Below are 14726 nucleotides of genomic sequence, written 5' to 3'. Positions count from 1 at the left end.
TTACATAAGATGTTAACATTAGGGGAAACTGGGTATAGGGTATATGGGAACACTCCATACTATCTTTGTAACTTTTCTGTAAATCTAAAATGATTCTCCCCCAAAAACTTTATTATACAAATTCAGTTCCAAAGTTTTACAACCCAAAATAATATATTGATTTGGAGGTTTAACTAGCAAATCTATTCAGTTCAACTTTTATTTTTCATCATGGTATAGTGTACACACGGTAGGGTACACAAATCTTGTGTGTACAGCCTATTGAATTTTCACCTATGGATTCGCCCTCCTAACCGGCACCAGATCAAACAACAGAATGTTTCCAGCACCCAGAAGATTTCTTCCAGCTCTCTGTGAACAGCTCTCCTCCACCACAAATAGCCGCTCCTGACTTATACACCATAGATTTATTTTGCCTGTTCTTGAACTTCATATGAACAGAGTGATCAAGTAGGTAGTCTTTTGAATCTGGCTTCTTTCATTCAATATATAATGTCTGGAAAACCATCCACGCTCTTGCGTGCAATAGTAGCCCATTTTTTTTTATTATTGTGAAATATTCCATTGAGTGAATATTGCCCAATTCAGGTATCTATTCTGTTTTCAACTGACATTTGGATTGTTTCCACTTTGGGACTCTTAGGAATGAAGTTGCCATGAACATTCTTATACGTGTCTCTGGCAGCTGTACGTATTCATTTCTCTTAGATGCATACTGCAGAGTAGAAGAGTTGGGTCATAGAGTATTTGCACGTTCAGTTTTAGTAGATACTACCAAACAGCTTTCCAAAGTGCTCATACCAGTTACACTTCCTCCAGAAATGCATGAGAGTTCTGGTTGCCTCACATACTTGCCAATACTTGCTGTTGTCAGTCTTTTTAATTGTAATCATTCTAGTGGGTATCTCATGATTTTAATTTGCATTTCTCTGATGACCATGTGTTTAGCACCCTTTATGATATCCTCTTTTGTGAAGTGCCTGTTCAAGCCTTTTGCCCATTTTTATTGGATTGTCTTTTTCTTATTGGTTTGTAGGAACTCTTTATATATTCTGGATACAAGTCCTTTGTCAGATATATGTGTTATAAGTATCTTCTCCCCATCTATGGCTTTTCACTCTCTTAGTGGAATTTTTCAATGAATAGATCAGTTCAGCTCTAACCAAATCAACAGTTGCTTTTTTCCTTCAGATCCAAAGACTTTGATATTTGTATACATTTAGAAGTAGAAGGAACTTTAGCGATCATCTGTGCCAGCAGTTCTTGATCCTTATGCTCACTGGAATAACCTGAGGAGCTTTTGAAAAAATAAAAAAATACTCATCCCTGCCTGCCATCACCAGAGATTCTGAATCAGCTGGTCAGGGGTGGAGCCCAGGCATCATCATGGTGTAAAAGCTCCCCAGGAAATTCTAACAAGAAGTTAGAATTGAGACCTACTGACTTCTGTGAATGAAGAAAGTCTAAGAAAATAATGTTCTGAGCTTGGCGTGTCCAGATGTCCTATCCTATTCCCAACTCACATCAAGACCCTTAATTGGTTGACTCTCCCAGGGTAGTTAGCAGAGGCCAGCTCCTGATACAATCCCTGGTGGGTCTTTTTCTCTTAAAGCTCTCAGTTTGCCTGGGACAGTCCTGGGTGACGCCCATTGCTTGGTATAATTATTAATACCATCCTCTTTTCACTCTCAAAAGTGTCCTGATTCAGATCATATGCTATCAGGCCACCCTACCTCTAAACCTCTTGACGGTGTGCTGCCCCTGGCCAATGTGCCCTTGTCCTCACTCTCCTGGCTGGGCCTCTGGCCTCTGCATAGCTAACTTTGCAGGGTTTAGAAGACAGCAGGTGGCATCCCCAAGGCTTACTTTCCACCCCTGCAATAACCAGGCCCTACTTCTTTATCCTTCCAGCTGGATTTCATAAAACCCTGCACAGAGAGGTAGCACCCAGATAGGAGGCCAGTGCCGGGAAGCACACCCAGAACAAAAGCCACACCTCCAGCTCCCCTCTGTGAAAATTCCATTTAACCACTGCCTGGCCACCTGGAGACACTGCTCAATTGCAAGAACCCAAAACTGTTGTCCTTGATGGCTGCCATCAAACTATTAGATTGATCCAGTTGGTAGGAGGGGCTCTGATGGGGGCAGGCGGCAAGTCCACGTTTCCACGGGGACATATGACAAAGGCTCCTGAAGACCCCAGAGGTCAGAGAAGTGTCAGCCCCGTCCGCCCAGGGCTCCCCTCTCAGGTTATCACCCTCATGACAACCGGAGCGTGGCCTCCTCCTTGCTCTTTCTATACAGAAGGACTACATAAGCACAGGACCCTCGCCCCTCTCTCTTCACCTCCACATGGTGGCATCCCTGTCACCGCAAAGACCGGATGCCCCAGAGCAGCTCTGTACCACAGATGCACATCCCCAGCAGCCCGGCCCCTCCTACCCCCTTCATTCTTCTGAATCATCTGATTCATCTGAATTTCATTCCCACCTTTAGCTACGTCACCTGTACCAAAATCACTTCTGATGCCTGTAGTGGGTTGAACGGTGGCTCCAAAAGATAAATCCACGTCCTAACCCTCAGAATCGGTGAAGGTGACATTTAGAAAAGAGTCTTTGAAAACAATGAATCATGGAACACGACATCAAAAACTAATGATGTACTGTATGGTGACTAACATAATAAAATAAAATAAAATTTAAGAAAAAAGAAAAGAGTCTTTGCAAATATAATTGAGTGCAGGATTATCCTGGGTTATCTGGGTGTGCCAGAAATCCAATGACAGGTGTCTTGTAAGAGACAGAAGAGAAAACACAGGAGAAGGGGAGAAAGCCACTCACAGACAGAGGCATTAAAGGGAGGTAGGTAGCCATGAGCTGGGGAATGCCTGGGGTCAAAGGCAAGGAGGGGTTCTCTCCTGGGGCCTTCAGAGGGAGTACAGTCCTGCTGATGCTTTGATTTTGGACTTCTGGCCTCTAGAACTGTCAGAGAATAAGTTTCTGTTGTTTTAAGCCACCAAGTTTGTATTGATCTGTTACGGCAGCCGGGGGAAACTGACACAATGACTTAGATTAGCTTAATTTTCCTAGACCTGCCTTACCTCCCTGCAAAGCTGTCTCCCGTGCGGTCTCCTCTAGAGCATCATTGAGAACACATGTGCGCGTACCCGCACACGCACACACAGACCCCTCTGCTAATTTATTACAGCTTTGTCTCAGCCTTTCCCCAGGAACATGATGAGCATTTACCAAGAAGAAATGGGCTGGACTCCATCATTTATCAAGACCCGCACAAAGCTGGGGCGGGCAGCAGGCAGGCTGAGCCATGCAGAACGACAGCTCTCCGCACCTTCCCTGTCGAGGGGCTGTGGGAAGCCAGGTTCCTTCAACTTCTGGGCTCAAAACTGAATCCCTTAGAAGGACTGAAACATCAAAGGAGGAAAAGAGGCAGGAGGCGGGTGTCTGAGCACGCTCTCGGTGAAGGGAACCAAGAGCTGGCCTCCAAAGCCCAGAGGGGAAACCGTGGCCCTCTCAGTCAGGAGCCCTTCCTGGATGGCCACACAACCGGCTCACTGAAACAAAAATTCAGCTGGGAAGGCTTGTTTCAGGGTGAACATGAGGAAGACCACCTCTTCATAATTATCCGATTCATACAGACACCCAAACTGGGGTGACCCATCTGGGCCGGCGCCCATGCTCTGGAGGTCTGAGTAAGCACAGCTCCCCATGGCCAACAGAGCGGGCTCCGACCAGGCCTCGGGGCCCAGGGGCCGCCTGTGGAGGTACACTCCCAGGTTGGCTCTCTGCTGCGGGTCAGTCGGGTGGGTGTAGAGCAACCATTTGTCTGAGGCTCCTGAGCCCGCATGGGGGTCGGGAAAACTGATGATGCTCCCGTGGCAGCCGTGGGGAGGCTCCACCAGCTTCTTCACTGGTCGGGCCTCCTTGAAGTCGAGCCCCTCGTTGGTGCTCTCAGCCTGGACCCTGGCTCCAAGGGGGCTTCTGGCATTCAGATACACCACCCTCTGCTCCGCACCCCCTACTTCAGCCACTTGGCACTCCAGGGTGTCCTGGGCCACAAAGTTTCCTCTCTTCCATGTGTGCCCGTGGTCGTGGCTGACGAAGCAGAAGGCAAATGGGGAAGGCCCCCGGAGGGAGTGAAGGTTCCGGTAAGCATAGGCGGGCACCACCAGACTCTGGGTCTTGTTGTGAAGCTGCAGACAGTGCCCCGGACCCACCGCAAAAGTGGCCCATTCCTCATGGGCCGCGCCGATGGCCGGGCTGGTGAGGTCTCTGGCGGGGCTCCAGGACCTCCCGTGGTCCGTGCTGGTGACCTGGCACAGACGTGTCACGTTGACCCTGGTGTGGAGCTGGTGGTGCTCGGAGACCTGCCCGGGGATGGCAATGAAGAAGAGGAAGAGGGTTCCCGTCTTCTCGTCGTACAAGGGGCTTGGGTTCATGGACCGGTGGCCCTCCAGCTGGGCTTGGGCCACCACCTCCTGAGCATGCCACTGAATGTGAGGGGACAGAAAGGAGGAGAAGAACAACTTTGAAATGGCCAGTGGCAGTGACGGTGCCAGGAGCAGCAATGTGGGGGAAGGGGGTGTATCTCAGGGGGTAAAAATCAAAGGTCACCGGAAAGAGCTCTCCGTGCAGCATGCATTCATCTGCACAACGCCTCCCCAGAGCGGTGGGAGCCAGGGCCCCCCTCACTCCCTCCGAGGCAGCGCCCTCTTCATTTGAAGAGCACCATACATTACAGGGCACCTGCCGTGTGCCAGACCCCAGCATACAAAGATGATTCAGACACGAGCCATTCCTAGCTTCTTCCTGGTTCCCTCGACCTACCAGCCCAGTCCAGCTTCCCATTCTTGACAAGTAAAGCCCTGGAGTAACTACAACAGTCTGACCAGTGTGGGGCAGAAGAAGACAATCACCTCCCATTTCTTCACATCATAGTCTGTTAATGCAGCCGAGGAGGGGCAGCACCACAACACCAAGGACTCACACTGAGCTTCCACAGTCCGAGTCTGAGTCACACATATTGTGCCTCTATAGTCCATCCCCATCCATTAATAGCTCTCCACCGACGGATGATTCTAGGGGTAGATACTGTGCCAAGAGCATGACGTCTGCTGTCTCATCTAAAGCTAATCCCTAACGCCTGGGGCACGGGTGTTACTGGCTCCATCTCATGTCTGGAGAATGAGAGGCTTAGATGTGGTAGATAAGTTGCCCAACACCATACCTCTGGTAAGTGATGGAACCAGGACTTGATCCCAAGTCCATCTGCTTCAAACCCCATGCTCTGGATAGCCACTGTGCAATAATGACCACAAGGTAATGATAATAATAATATTAAGCCCATCAGATATGATAAGCCAGCTTTGGATGTAGTTAATCAGAATTAACTACTTGGTCTACATGCTGGAATCTCAAGACACAAGCAAATTACTCCAACCTTCACCCTGCTCCCCAGGTTAATTTTACTAAAAGGATATAATCCACCCCCAGTTATGTGATACTAAACTCCTCCTCCCTTAGGTTTTTAGGGATGTAGGAAGCTTTCCAAACATCAGTCTCCTGACTGACTTGTCCCGTCCTTTAGGGTGGGGGCAAATGTAGTCATTCATTTAGCAAATGTTTATTGTGTTCCTACCTTGTGCCCTGAGTTGTTCTAGACACTCGGGATGCTTTGTGAATAAAAGAAAGATCCCTGAACTTCGGGAGTTTGTGAATAAAAGAAAGATCCCTGGACGTGGGGATGGGAAGTTAAGTTTATGGCCAAATACCAAATAGTGCTAACTAGGACCAGGACCTGTCTGAGCACTCGACAGGGATGTAGCCATGACAACCTGACTTGTTCACGGTGATCCCATGTGAGATCTAGGTGATCACCTGGGGCACCTTCTCTGCCCCATCCCTGACAGGTCTCTGGGTCCCTCTTGGGATTCAGGGTATTTTGTCCCTCTGTTCTCCAGACCTCAGCCATCTAAGGATGGAATGGGCCCTGTACTCCCAGAGGAGCACTTGTAGCCTCACCCTACCTTACCTGGACGTGGTGGGTGGATGCATCATAGCTTCCTCTGCGCAGGACAATCAGCTCTGCGTGCTCGTCCTTCTTGCTCATCCGCTTTTCCGCGAAGGCCAGCAGTGTCTTCTGCTGAGGCAGGTAGAGCAGAGCGGGGATTCTGTAGGCATGGGCTCCTGACTGGAACACTCTCTCCTTCTGCAGGACAGGGCAGGATGCCATGGGGCTTGGGGGTGGGCACAGGATAAGAAGATGAGTCTTGCAGTCACATCCTGAGATGGGGCCACAGCCATCCTCCCAGGCAAGTGCTGCTCACCCCATAGGCAAGCCACCCAATGTTGGGGTGGCCTGTCCTCTTGCTGCATGGGGTTCATCCCCTTTTATTACATTCCAAGAGCCTGTCTACCAATTGTGCACATGCCTCCCAGGGAGTTTGGCAGCAATCTGTCCGTGAGACATCGGAGAGAAGGTATTTGGAAAAGAGTATTTTGTGCTATATTCTTATTATAAATTAATAAACCTTCTTACAACAGATTTGTGATCACCTTCAACTGCCTTTTCCAAACCCAACTCATCAATCAAATGCTAAACCTTGGGTAGGAAAGGAGTGCTTGCTGAGTGGTGCTCTGCATCTGTCCAACTGCCAGAAAATGACACATGGGAGGGTTTTTTTTTATAACTGCAGAGCCCTAGAAAGTTGCCTTAGAAAAAAAGGAAAAAAGGTGGGGAAAAAAAAAGCCTTGATTCTCAAAGCTCTGAAGCTAAGGCCCAGCTACACCCACCATGTGGGCTCCACCCCTGGAGCAGAGAGGGGGTGTTGGGGATAGAAGAGAGGGGCTCCTGACAGCTCACGTGGGCTGGAAGGGTCTTCCGGATGTATAAGAAAATAAAAATTAAAAATAAGCATTTGACCAAAAAGGGTAGGGAGAGCTAGAGATGACTTGGGGACTGTGGATGACAGTGGTCTCCATGCTGGGCCAGCTGGTTCCCACTTCAGGGAGTGCTGGCTGCAGAGGAAGACGGACAGGAGGGACAGGACTGCCATCTGAAAAGCACCAAGGCCATACCCCAGGAAGGGCTGCCTCTGATGATGAGTCTGCCCAGAACATAAAGACCTGGCTCCATTGTCCTACCTGGGACGCTCTCAAGGGCCGGCCCAGCTCCAGGGCTCCCGTGGGCTCAGCTGAGGCTCCCCAGAGACTCCCTCTGCGCGCTCCTACTGCCCTCCCCTCCCTCCCACTGAGCTGACCCCAGGAGGTGCCCCCATCAACCTCCTGTCCTGGTTCCAGAGCCTGCTTCCTGGGGAGCCCTGCCAGCAACTGGCTGTTGGGGAGGGGAAGTGGAAAGTGGGGTGAGCAGTAAGAAGCACACTCCTCTGTATGCCCTTCCTCCTGCTTGCCTCTTTTCCTACCGTGGACATGTATTATCTATTTAAAACTTAATTTAACATTTTAGAGAAATTAGTGCAATCTATCAGTATTTTATTCAATCCATAATGAATATTATTGTTAGGCCAATCTGACAAAATACAATCAAGAAGGGCAAATGCTGCACAAGGTAAAAACGTGTGTTTGCCTCGAATTGGATGGAAGGACTAAGTCTTCATGGCAAGATCTAGACCCGATAACTGGAAATCAAGAACGTGGGAGGTTAGTGGACATAGTGGCAGCGAGGCTGAAACTTTGTTATGAAATGTAATGGGAAAGAATCAAGTATGATTACAAATAAAAATGAAATGGGGGAGAAAGAGGCAGTTTAACAGTGTTCCCTAGAAAACTGATCAACAGTTTATTTAAGCTCTTGGATATTTATCTAGGAGCCGAGTTGCTGGGTCATATGGTACTTCCATGTTTAACTTTTTGAGGAGCTGCCAGACTGTTTTCTACATCAGCTGCAACATTTTACATTCTCGCCAGCCCTGTAGAAAGGTTCCAATCTCTCCGCGTCAACACTGCGTATTGTGTCTTTTTGATAACAGCCACCCTACGGGGTGTGAAGTGGCATCTCGCTGGGGTTTTGATTTGCATTTCCGGATGACTAACGCTGGTGATGCTCACTGACCATCAGAGTTGGATGTTAGCCTGGAGGCAAGGGGAAGGTTTCAAAATTGTTTAGGCAGGGGAGTGATCTAACCTGATTTATTTTTTAGGAAGTCCCTCTTTTGGCTCCAGGGAAGGGGAGCGTGGGCAGAAGATGAATCTATTGCAAGCTCCCAGGTGAGACAAAATAAAAGCCTGGATGAAGCAGAGACAGAATAACTGAAAGAGGAGCCAGGTTCTTAGAAACGGGGAAACAGCAAAATTAATTAAATTTGGAGGGCAAATTAGGGAGGAGCTGGGAATGCCCAGCTTAAAGTATTCTGAATTGATTTCCATAGTGTCTGTCGCTGTTTTCCAGATTCCCTCCTGAGACACTGTACTCCTTTAGGGTGGGGGCAAATGTAGTCATTCATTTAGCAAATGTTTACTGTGTTCCTACCTTGTGCCCTGAGTTGTTCTAGACACTCGGGATGCTTTGTGAATAAAAGAAAGATCCCTGGACTTCGGGAGTTTGTGAATAAAAGAAAGATCCCTGGACGTGGGGATGGGAAGTTAAGTTTATGGCCAAATACCAAATAGTGCTCACTAGGACCAGGACCTGTCTGAGCACTCGACAGGGATGGCCTTATTTGACCTCACAAATGCCCTGCCCTCTGAAAACCTGGCTGAGAGCCATGTCCCTGTGGAAGAGGCTGGCGTTCAGGGGGAGGGGGGCTGTGGACACGTGTAACCCAGTCCCACACTGGCTGCTTGTCTAAGTATTTGTCCCATGTGTATGTTGAGCCAAAGCGGGCACAGGAGGGCAGGTGCAGAGGAAAAGGAACCTCTGTGTGAGCTTGAGGGCTCCTCTCTATTCTCAGCAACTTAGCACCAGCCCAGACTGGCACACCCATTGACAATAACATCCCCAAATGTCTTCACAATCATCATAACCAACACTTACATGGCCTTTATGAAGGGCCAGCACTCTTTTAAGCGCTCCACTATATTTCTAAAAGTTTTTTGTAAATTATATTCATACATTTTAATGTTTACAATACAAATTACAAATATGTATTCATTTAATACCCACAACACCCCCATGAAATAGACACTATTTTTAATCCCATGGTACAGATGAGGAAACTGAGCTCACTAACACTTAAGTGTCAGAGCTGGGACTCAAGACACTTCTAACTCCCTGCCGTACTGCCTCTGGAAGGAGTTCTGGAACATGCCATCTTCCCGCACCTCGTTACATTTCTGGGGGTGCTTTAGCACCTCATGTAGGTAGCTGACCCATCGGCACCCAGCCCTGCCTCCCACCATGGCAGCGGCTTGAGACCAACGCAGAGGGAAGAGAACTGAATTAGGAGTCAAAAAATCAGATTCCAGTCCTAGGTCCCCTCTTTGTGTATCTTTGGGCAAGAACCTACATCCCTGGTTTCCGTCTCCCCACCTAGCAAGAAGAGAGCTGTAGGGGGTGACCATGCAGGTGCTTCTGTCTTCAATGGGGGCTGACTCCTTGGGGGAGGGGTGGGCAGGGGCCTCAGCACAAGCCCACCTCCAGCGCCAGCATCCAGGTGGTCAGTGGGGTGACAATGTCAGGTTGAACGATGAGAAACCACCATTTTGTAGGTCAAAAATGGTTGAATAGCAGCAGTTTCAGATGGTTCCACCTAAGGCGACCAGCAGGTGCCACGGCTTCTGGTCTTGTGGGGCCCAGGCCCAGAGTGAAGCATCTTCCCCAAGGAAGCTCACTTCTCCCCACCCAGCCCAAGAGGCTGGCTGTAGCACTCCCATCTCAGATGTGGGGAAACTGATAAGTGGGTCAGGGAGACAGGAGGTGACTGCCTTGAGTGGGTGGTGGAGGTGGGTAGGTGTGAGCTCAGAGCTGCCAAATTCCAGAACCCACACCCCTAATCACTGGGCTCTCCCACCACAGGACCCAGAGGTGAGATCACATCAGAATGGCTTTCTCAGAAAAGGCAAGCGGTCCTGCCTGTCTTCTCTCTCTCTCCTGTTAGGAGCACAACCTTATGGGCACCTTGCAAATCCAGAGGCTTCCATGTGCCCACTTCAGGAAAATGCTTTGGCAATTCACAGATTTGCATCAAGCACCTGCTACATGCCAGGAAACAGATAAACAGATAAGCCCTGGTCCCTGCCCTCCAGGAGCCTATAATAATAAGTGAAAACCAATCATGGAGGGGCGGAGGGAGAAAGAGGCACACTTCACAGCTTTTCTGAGAGAAACAGCCCTGGCTCTTGGGGTTAGTTTTGAGTGGAATGTTTGCCTGTTGGCTACCATGTTGAAATGCCGCCTCTCCAAAGAGCAGCAAAAGCAAGCATGTGCGGCAACAAGCCTGAAGCTTGGGGCAGCTTCTTTTCCCAAGAAAACCCTATTTCCAATGGGCTCAACAACTCAGCATGGGCCCAGTGCTTTGTGGGGATTCCTACCCCAGGAGCTTCTTGATCCCCATGCCAGTCCAGGATGACGGAGCCGCCTCCTGGAAGTTCAGACCAGCAATAACGTGAGGGCGGAATGAGCAGTTTTCCTGAGCTGACCAACTGGAGCCTTCTCCACATCCTTCCCCATTCGGCAGGTACTCTGGGCACCCCAAGAAGAGAGTGGGTGCCCTGACGGGGGGCTGAGGGTGATGAGCTGTCACGCTCTTTAGAACCGCCATGTCTAAGATATTCCCAATATCCCAATATCATCACTTCATAATTACCTCGTACAGAAGAGCTCTTGTTTCTGTTAACAAATGAACAAGTGGGTCAATTCCAAGAGAAGCTGTTCATCAGAGAGAGTGTTCCAAGTGGGATCCTGGTGCCTGGGTGGGAAGTCGGGGTGTGTAGCAGAGGCAGTGGGAACCCAGCGTCTAGAACAACAGTGGGGCTCCCGCATTCCTCCGGGCTAGCCGCGAGTCTCAGGGCCCTCCTCTATCGTTCCAGTGCCTATATACATCTCAGGGAGGCCCCGACTTCTGCCACCCACTCATCTGCCAACATGCTCCAGGGCGATGCCAGTATACAAGCCCAGCCTTGGCCCAGTTAGGACGCTGGTACTCATTAACCAACAGGAAGACTGTCCAGCTCTCTCTACAGTCATAGTGAATCAGAATGAGCCATGGGAAGCCTGAGTCAAGCTTGCTTCTCAAATGGATGCAGCGAGCAAAATGTGTGCATGGCAGGGAACAAACTTCCCGGGGCCTGGGACAATCCGGAAGTGGAGGGAGGGAGGGAGGGCAAGGGCAAGGGCAAGAGCCATGCTGGACTCAGCTCCTTTCCTGGCTCTGCCAGGGCCAGTTGGGGAAGGAGGGCAACTCTCTTGACCTCTTAGATCCCAGTTTCCTCCTCCGAAAAAAAATGGGAGAAAAAATATCACAGTAGACTCCAAGCTGCATGAGAAGAGAGACTCTACGCCTCATCTGCTACTACAACCCAATATCAAGAGCACTTTCTGGTACATCATTGGTGCTCCATCAATGCTCATCAATTGAGTGAATGGATAAAGGCTGTCTTCCCAGGCAGGGCCAATGCCGTGAAGATCATACAAGATAAACCCGTCTAAATCTCTCGCTCTCTCTTTTTTTTTTGGCTCAGGTTGGGGTCTCAGGGTCATGAGACTGAGCCCTGCATCAGGCTCTGCACTTGTGTGGCATCAGCTTGAGACTCTCCCTCTGCCCCTCCCCACCATGCTCTTGCTCTCTCTCAAATAAATAAATAAATCTTTAAAAAATAAAGTGTCTGGTTAGAGAAATTGTGCCTCATCCATAAAATGGAATATTAGGCACCAATTAATTAAAATCATGTTTCAAAGACTAGATAATACACGAGAAAATGCTGGGATGGTTTGAAGTTTAAAAAGGAGGATACACGGGCGCCTGGGTGGCTCAGTCGGTTGGGCGACTGCCTTCGGCTCGGGTCGTGATCCTGGAGTCCCTGGATCGAGTCCCGCATCGGGCTCCCTGCTCAGCAGGGGGTCTGCTTCTCCCTCTGACCCTCCCCCCTCTCATGTGCTTTCTGTCTCTCATTCTCTCTGTCTCAGATAAATAAATAAAATCTAAAAAAAAAAAAAAAAAAAAAAAAAGGAGGACACATGATGGCATACAAGGTAGGATCCCACTTTTGTAAATGTGTATATTATACACTCAAAAATCTATATAAAAATAAACAAAAATTAGGCGCCCCTAGGTGGCTCAGTCGTTAAGTGTCTGCCTTCGGCTCAGGTCATGATCCCGGGGTCCTGGGATCAAGCCCTGCATTGGGTTCCCTGCTCCTTGGGGAGCCTGCTTCTCCCTCTGCCTCTGCCTGCCCCTCCCCCTGCTTGTGTTCTCTCTCTCTCTCTCTCTCTGTCAAATAAATAAATAAAAATCTTTAAAAATAAATAAAAGATAAACAAAAATCATATGAAAATATGCATTGCTACACCCCCAAAACTTAGCACAGTGTATGGAACAAAATCAATTAATTTTAATTAACTTAATTTTGTTATTTTGGAGAGAGAGAGCATGTGAGGTGGGGTGGGGCAGAGGGAGAGGGAGAGAGAGAATCCCAAGCAGGCTCCACGCTCAGTGCAGAGCCCTGTGCAGGGCTCGATCTCACAACCCTGTGATCATGACCTGAGCTGAAATCAAGAGTCCGACACTTAACCAACTGAGCCACCCAAGTGCCCCAGGAGAGAGAAAAAACTTTTTTTCAAGATTTATTTATTTATTCTTGGGGGGAGAAGGGCAGAGGGAGAGAGAGTCCCAAGCAGACTCAGCGCTGAACGAGGAGCCTGACTCGGGGACTCTATCCCACCACGCCGGGATCAGGATCCGAGTGGAAACTACGAGTCAGAGGCTCAACCGACTGCACCACCCAGGTTCCCCAGGGAGAGAGAATCTTGAGCAGACTCCACACTGAGTGCAGAGCCCAACATAGGGCTCAACCTCATGACCCTGAGATCACTACCCAAGCTAAGACCAAGAGTCAGATGCTTAACCATCGGACCATGCCACCCAGATGCCCAATTTTAATTAATTTTAACTAGTGTGATTACAAGTGGTATTTACTGACTCCTTTGTATTTTTCTAGGTGCACATGAATATTATTAGTTTAAAAAGGTATTATTTTAAAAATAATGGTTAGTAATACAATGAAAGGCTTTAAAATGTGGCTTAAGGGTACCTATTAACTCTATCCTGGCCAGATCACTAAGTGGGGAAATAATGGTTTCAATAGGGCCTAAAGAGCTTATAGAAATGGGCTTGACGTACCGTACAAATTTAAATTATATTTGACTCCAAGGGATCAATTGGTTAACTCTTCAAACGTACTCACTGAATATCCATACTAACTTGGGGAGGAGATGGAGAGAGATCATGGATGAGGTCCCAGAGCTCCAAGTGCTGATTATTTCTGTGGAGGAGAAAGACAAGCACACAAGCTACAAAGGCCAGAGAAGGCAAATATATTGCCCAAATGACCAAATTGAAAGTTGTGTTTAGCTAAGCTTTTTTTTTTCCAAGATTTTATTTTTTTTTACATCTTTTTTATTATGTTATATTAATCACCATACGTTACATCATTAGTTTTTGATGTAGTGTTCCATGATTCATTGTTTGCATATAACACCCAGTGCTCCATTCAGTACGTGCCCTCTTTAATACCCATCACGAGGCTAACCCAGGCCCCCATCCCCCTCCCCTCCAGAACCCTCAGTTTGTTTCTCAGAGTCCATAGTCTCTCATGGTTCATCTCACCCTCTGATTTCCCCCCCTTCATTTTTCCTTCCTAATATCTTTTTTTTTTTTTAACATATAATGTATTATTTGTTTCAGAGGTACAGGTCTGTGATTCAACAGTCTAAGATTTTATTTTTAAGTAATCTCTACACCCAATATGGGGCTCAAACTCATGACCCCCAAATCAAGAGTTGTACACTCTACTGACTGAGCCAGCCAGTCACCCTGTAGCTAAGGTTTTTTTATGCAATATTTTTTTATTTCTACAATTTCTATTTAGTTCTTCTCTGAAACTACTTTTTTAAAAAATTATTTTCCTCAGCCCTAAAAACAAATGAGCTATCAAGCCATGAAAAGACTTGTAGCACATTACTAAGTGAAAGGAAACCAATCTGAAAAGGCTCCATACTGTATGATTCCAACTCTATGACATTCTGGTAAAGGCAGAACAATGGAGACAGTACAAAGATCAGTGGTTGCCAAGGGTTATAGAGGTGGGGTGAGGGAGTAGGGAAAACACAAATGATTTTTCGTACAGTGAAAATACTCTGTAATGTACCATAATAATGGATATATATCACTATATCTTCATCCAAACCCACCAGGAGTGAACCCCAATGTAAATTATGGACTTTGGATAATAATGATGTGTCAATGTAGATTCATTTATTGTAACAAGCATACCACCCTGGTGGGGGATGTTGATAGTGGGGGAGGCTGTGCATGGGTTGGGGCAGGGGGTAAATGAGAAACCTCTGTATCTTCCTCTCAGTTTTGCTATGAATCTAAAACTGCTCTAAAAAATAAAGTCTTAATTTTAAAAATTAATTTCTTATTCTTGTTTCATATATTTTACTACTTTACCTCTTGAAGCACTTGAAACAGACTTATTTTTTTTTTTAAGATTTTATTTATTTATTTGACAGAGACAGACACAGCGAGAGAG

At 47.7% G+C, this 14726-nt stretch overlaps 1 protein-coding gene across 1 annotated transcript; it reads right to left on the bottom strand.

The window, feature by feature from the left end:
• Positions 1-2677: 2677 nt before the first annotated feature.
• On the bottom strand, positions 2678-10968 carry NEU2 (neuraminidase 2). The gene is made up of 3 exons (XM_021693827.1): positions 10781-10968; positions 6049-6253; positions 2678-4507 (listed from the first exon to the last, which is right to left on the bottom strand). Exons 2-3 carry the CDS (start codon positions 6247-6249, stop codon positions 3569-3571), a joined length of 1140 nt encoding a protein of 379 aa, XP_021549502.1. The 5' UTR covers positions 6250-6253; positions 10781-10968; the 3' UTR covers positions 2678-3568.
• Between the last annotated feature and the right edge of the window lie 3758 nt (positions 10969-14726).

Source organism: Neomonachus schauinslandi, chromosome 3 (assembly GCF_002201575.2).
Source record: "Neomonachus schauinslandi chromosome 3, ASM220157v2, whole genome shotgun sequence".
NCBI classification, from domain to species: Eukaryota; Metazoa; Chordata; class Mammalia; order Carnivora; family Phocidae; genus Neomonachus; species Neomonachus schauinslandi.
The sequence above is the reverse complement of the archived record's forward strand: the minus strand, read 5'-3'. Positions and strand labels throughout refer to the sequence as shown.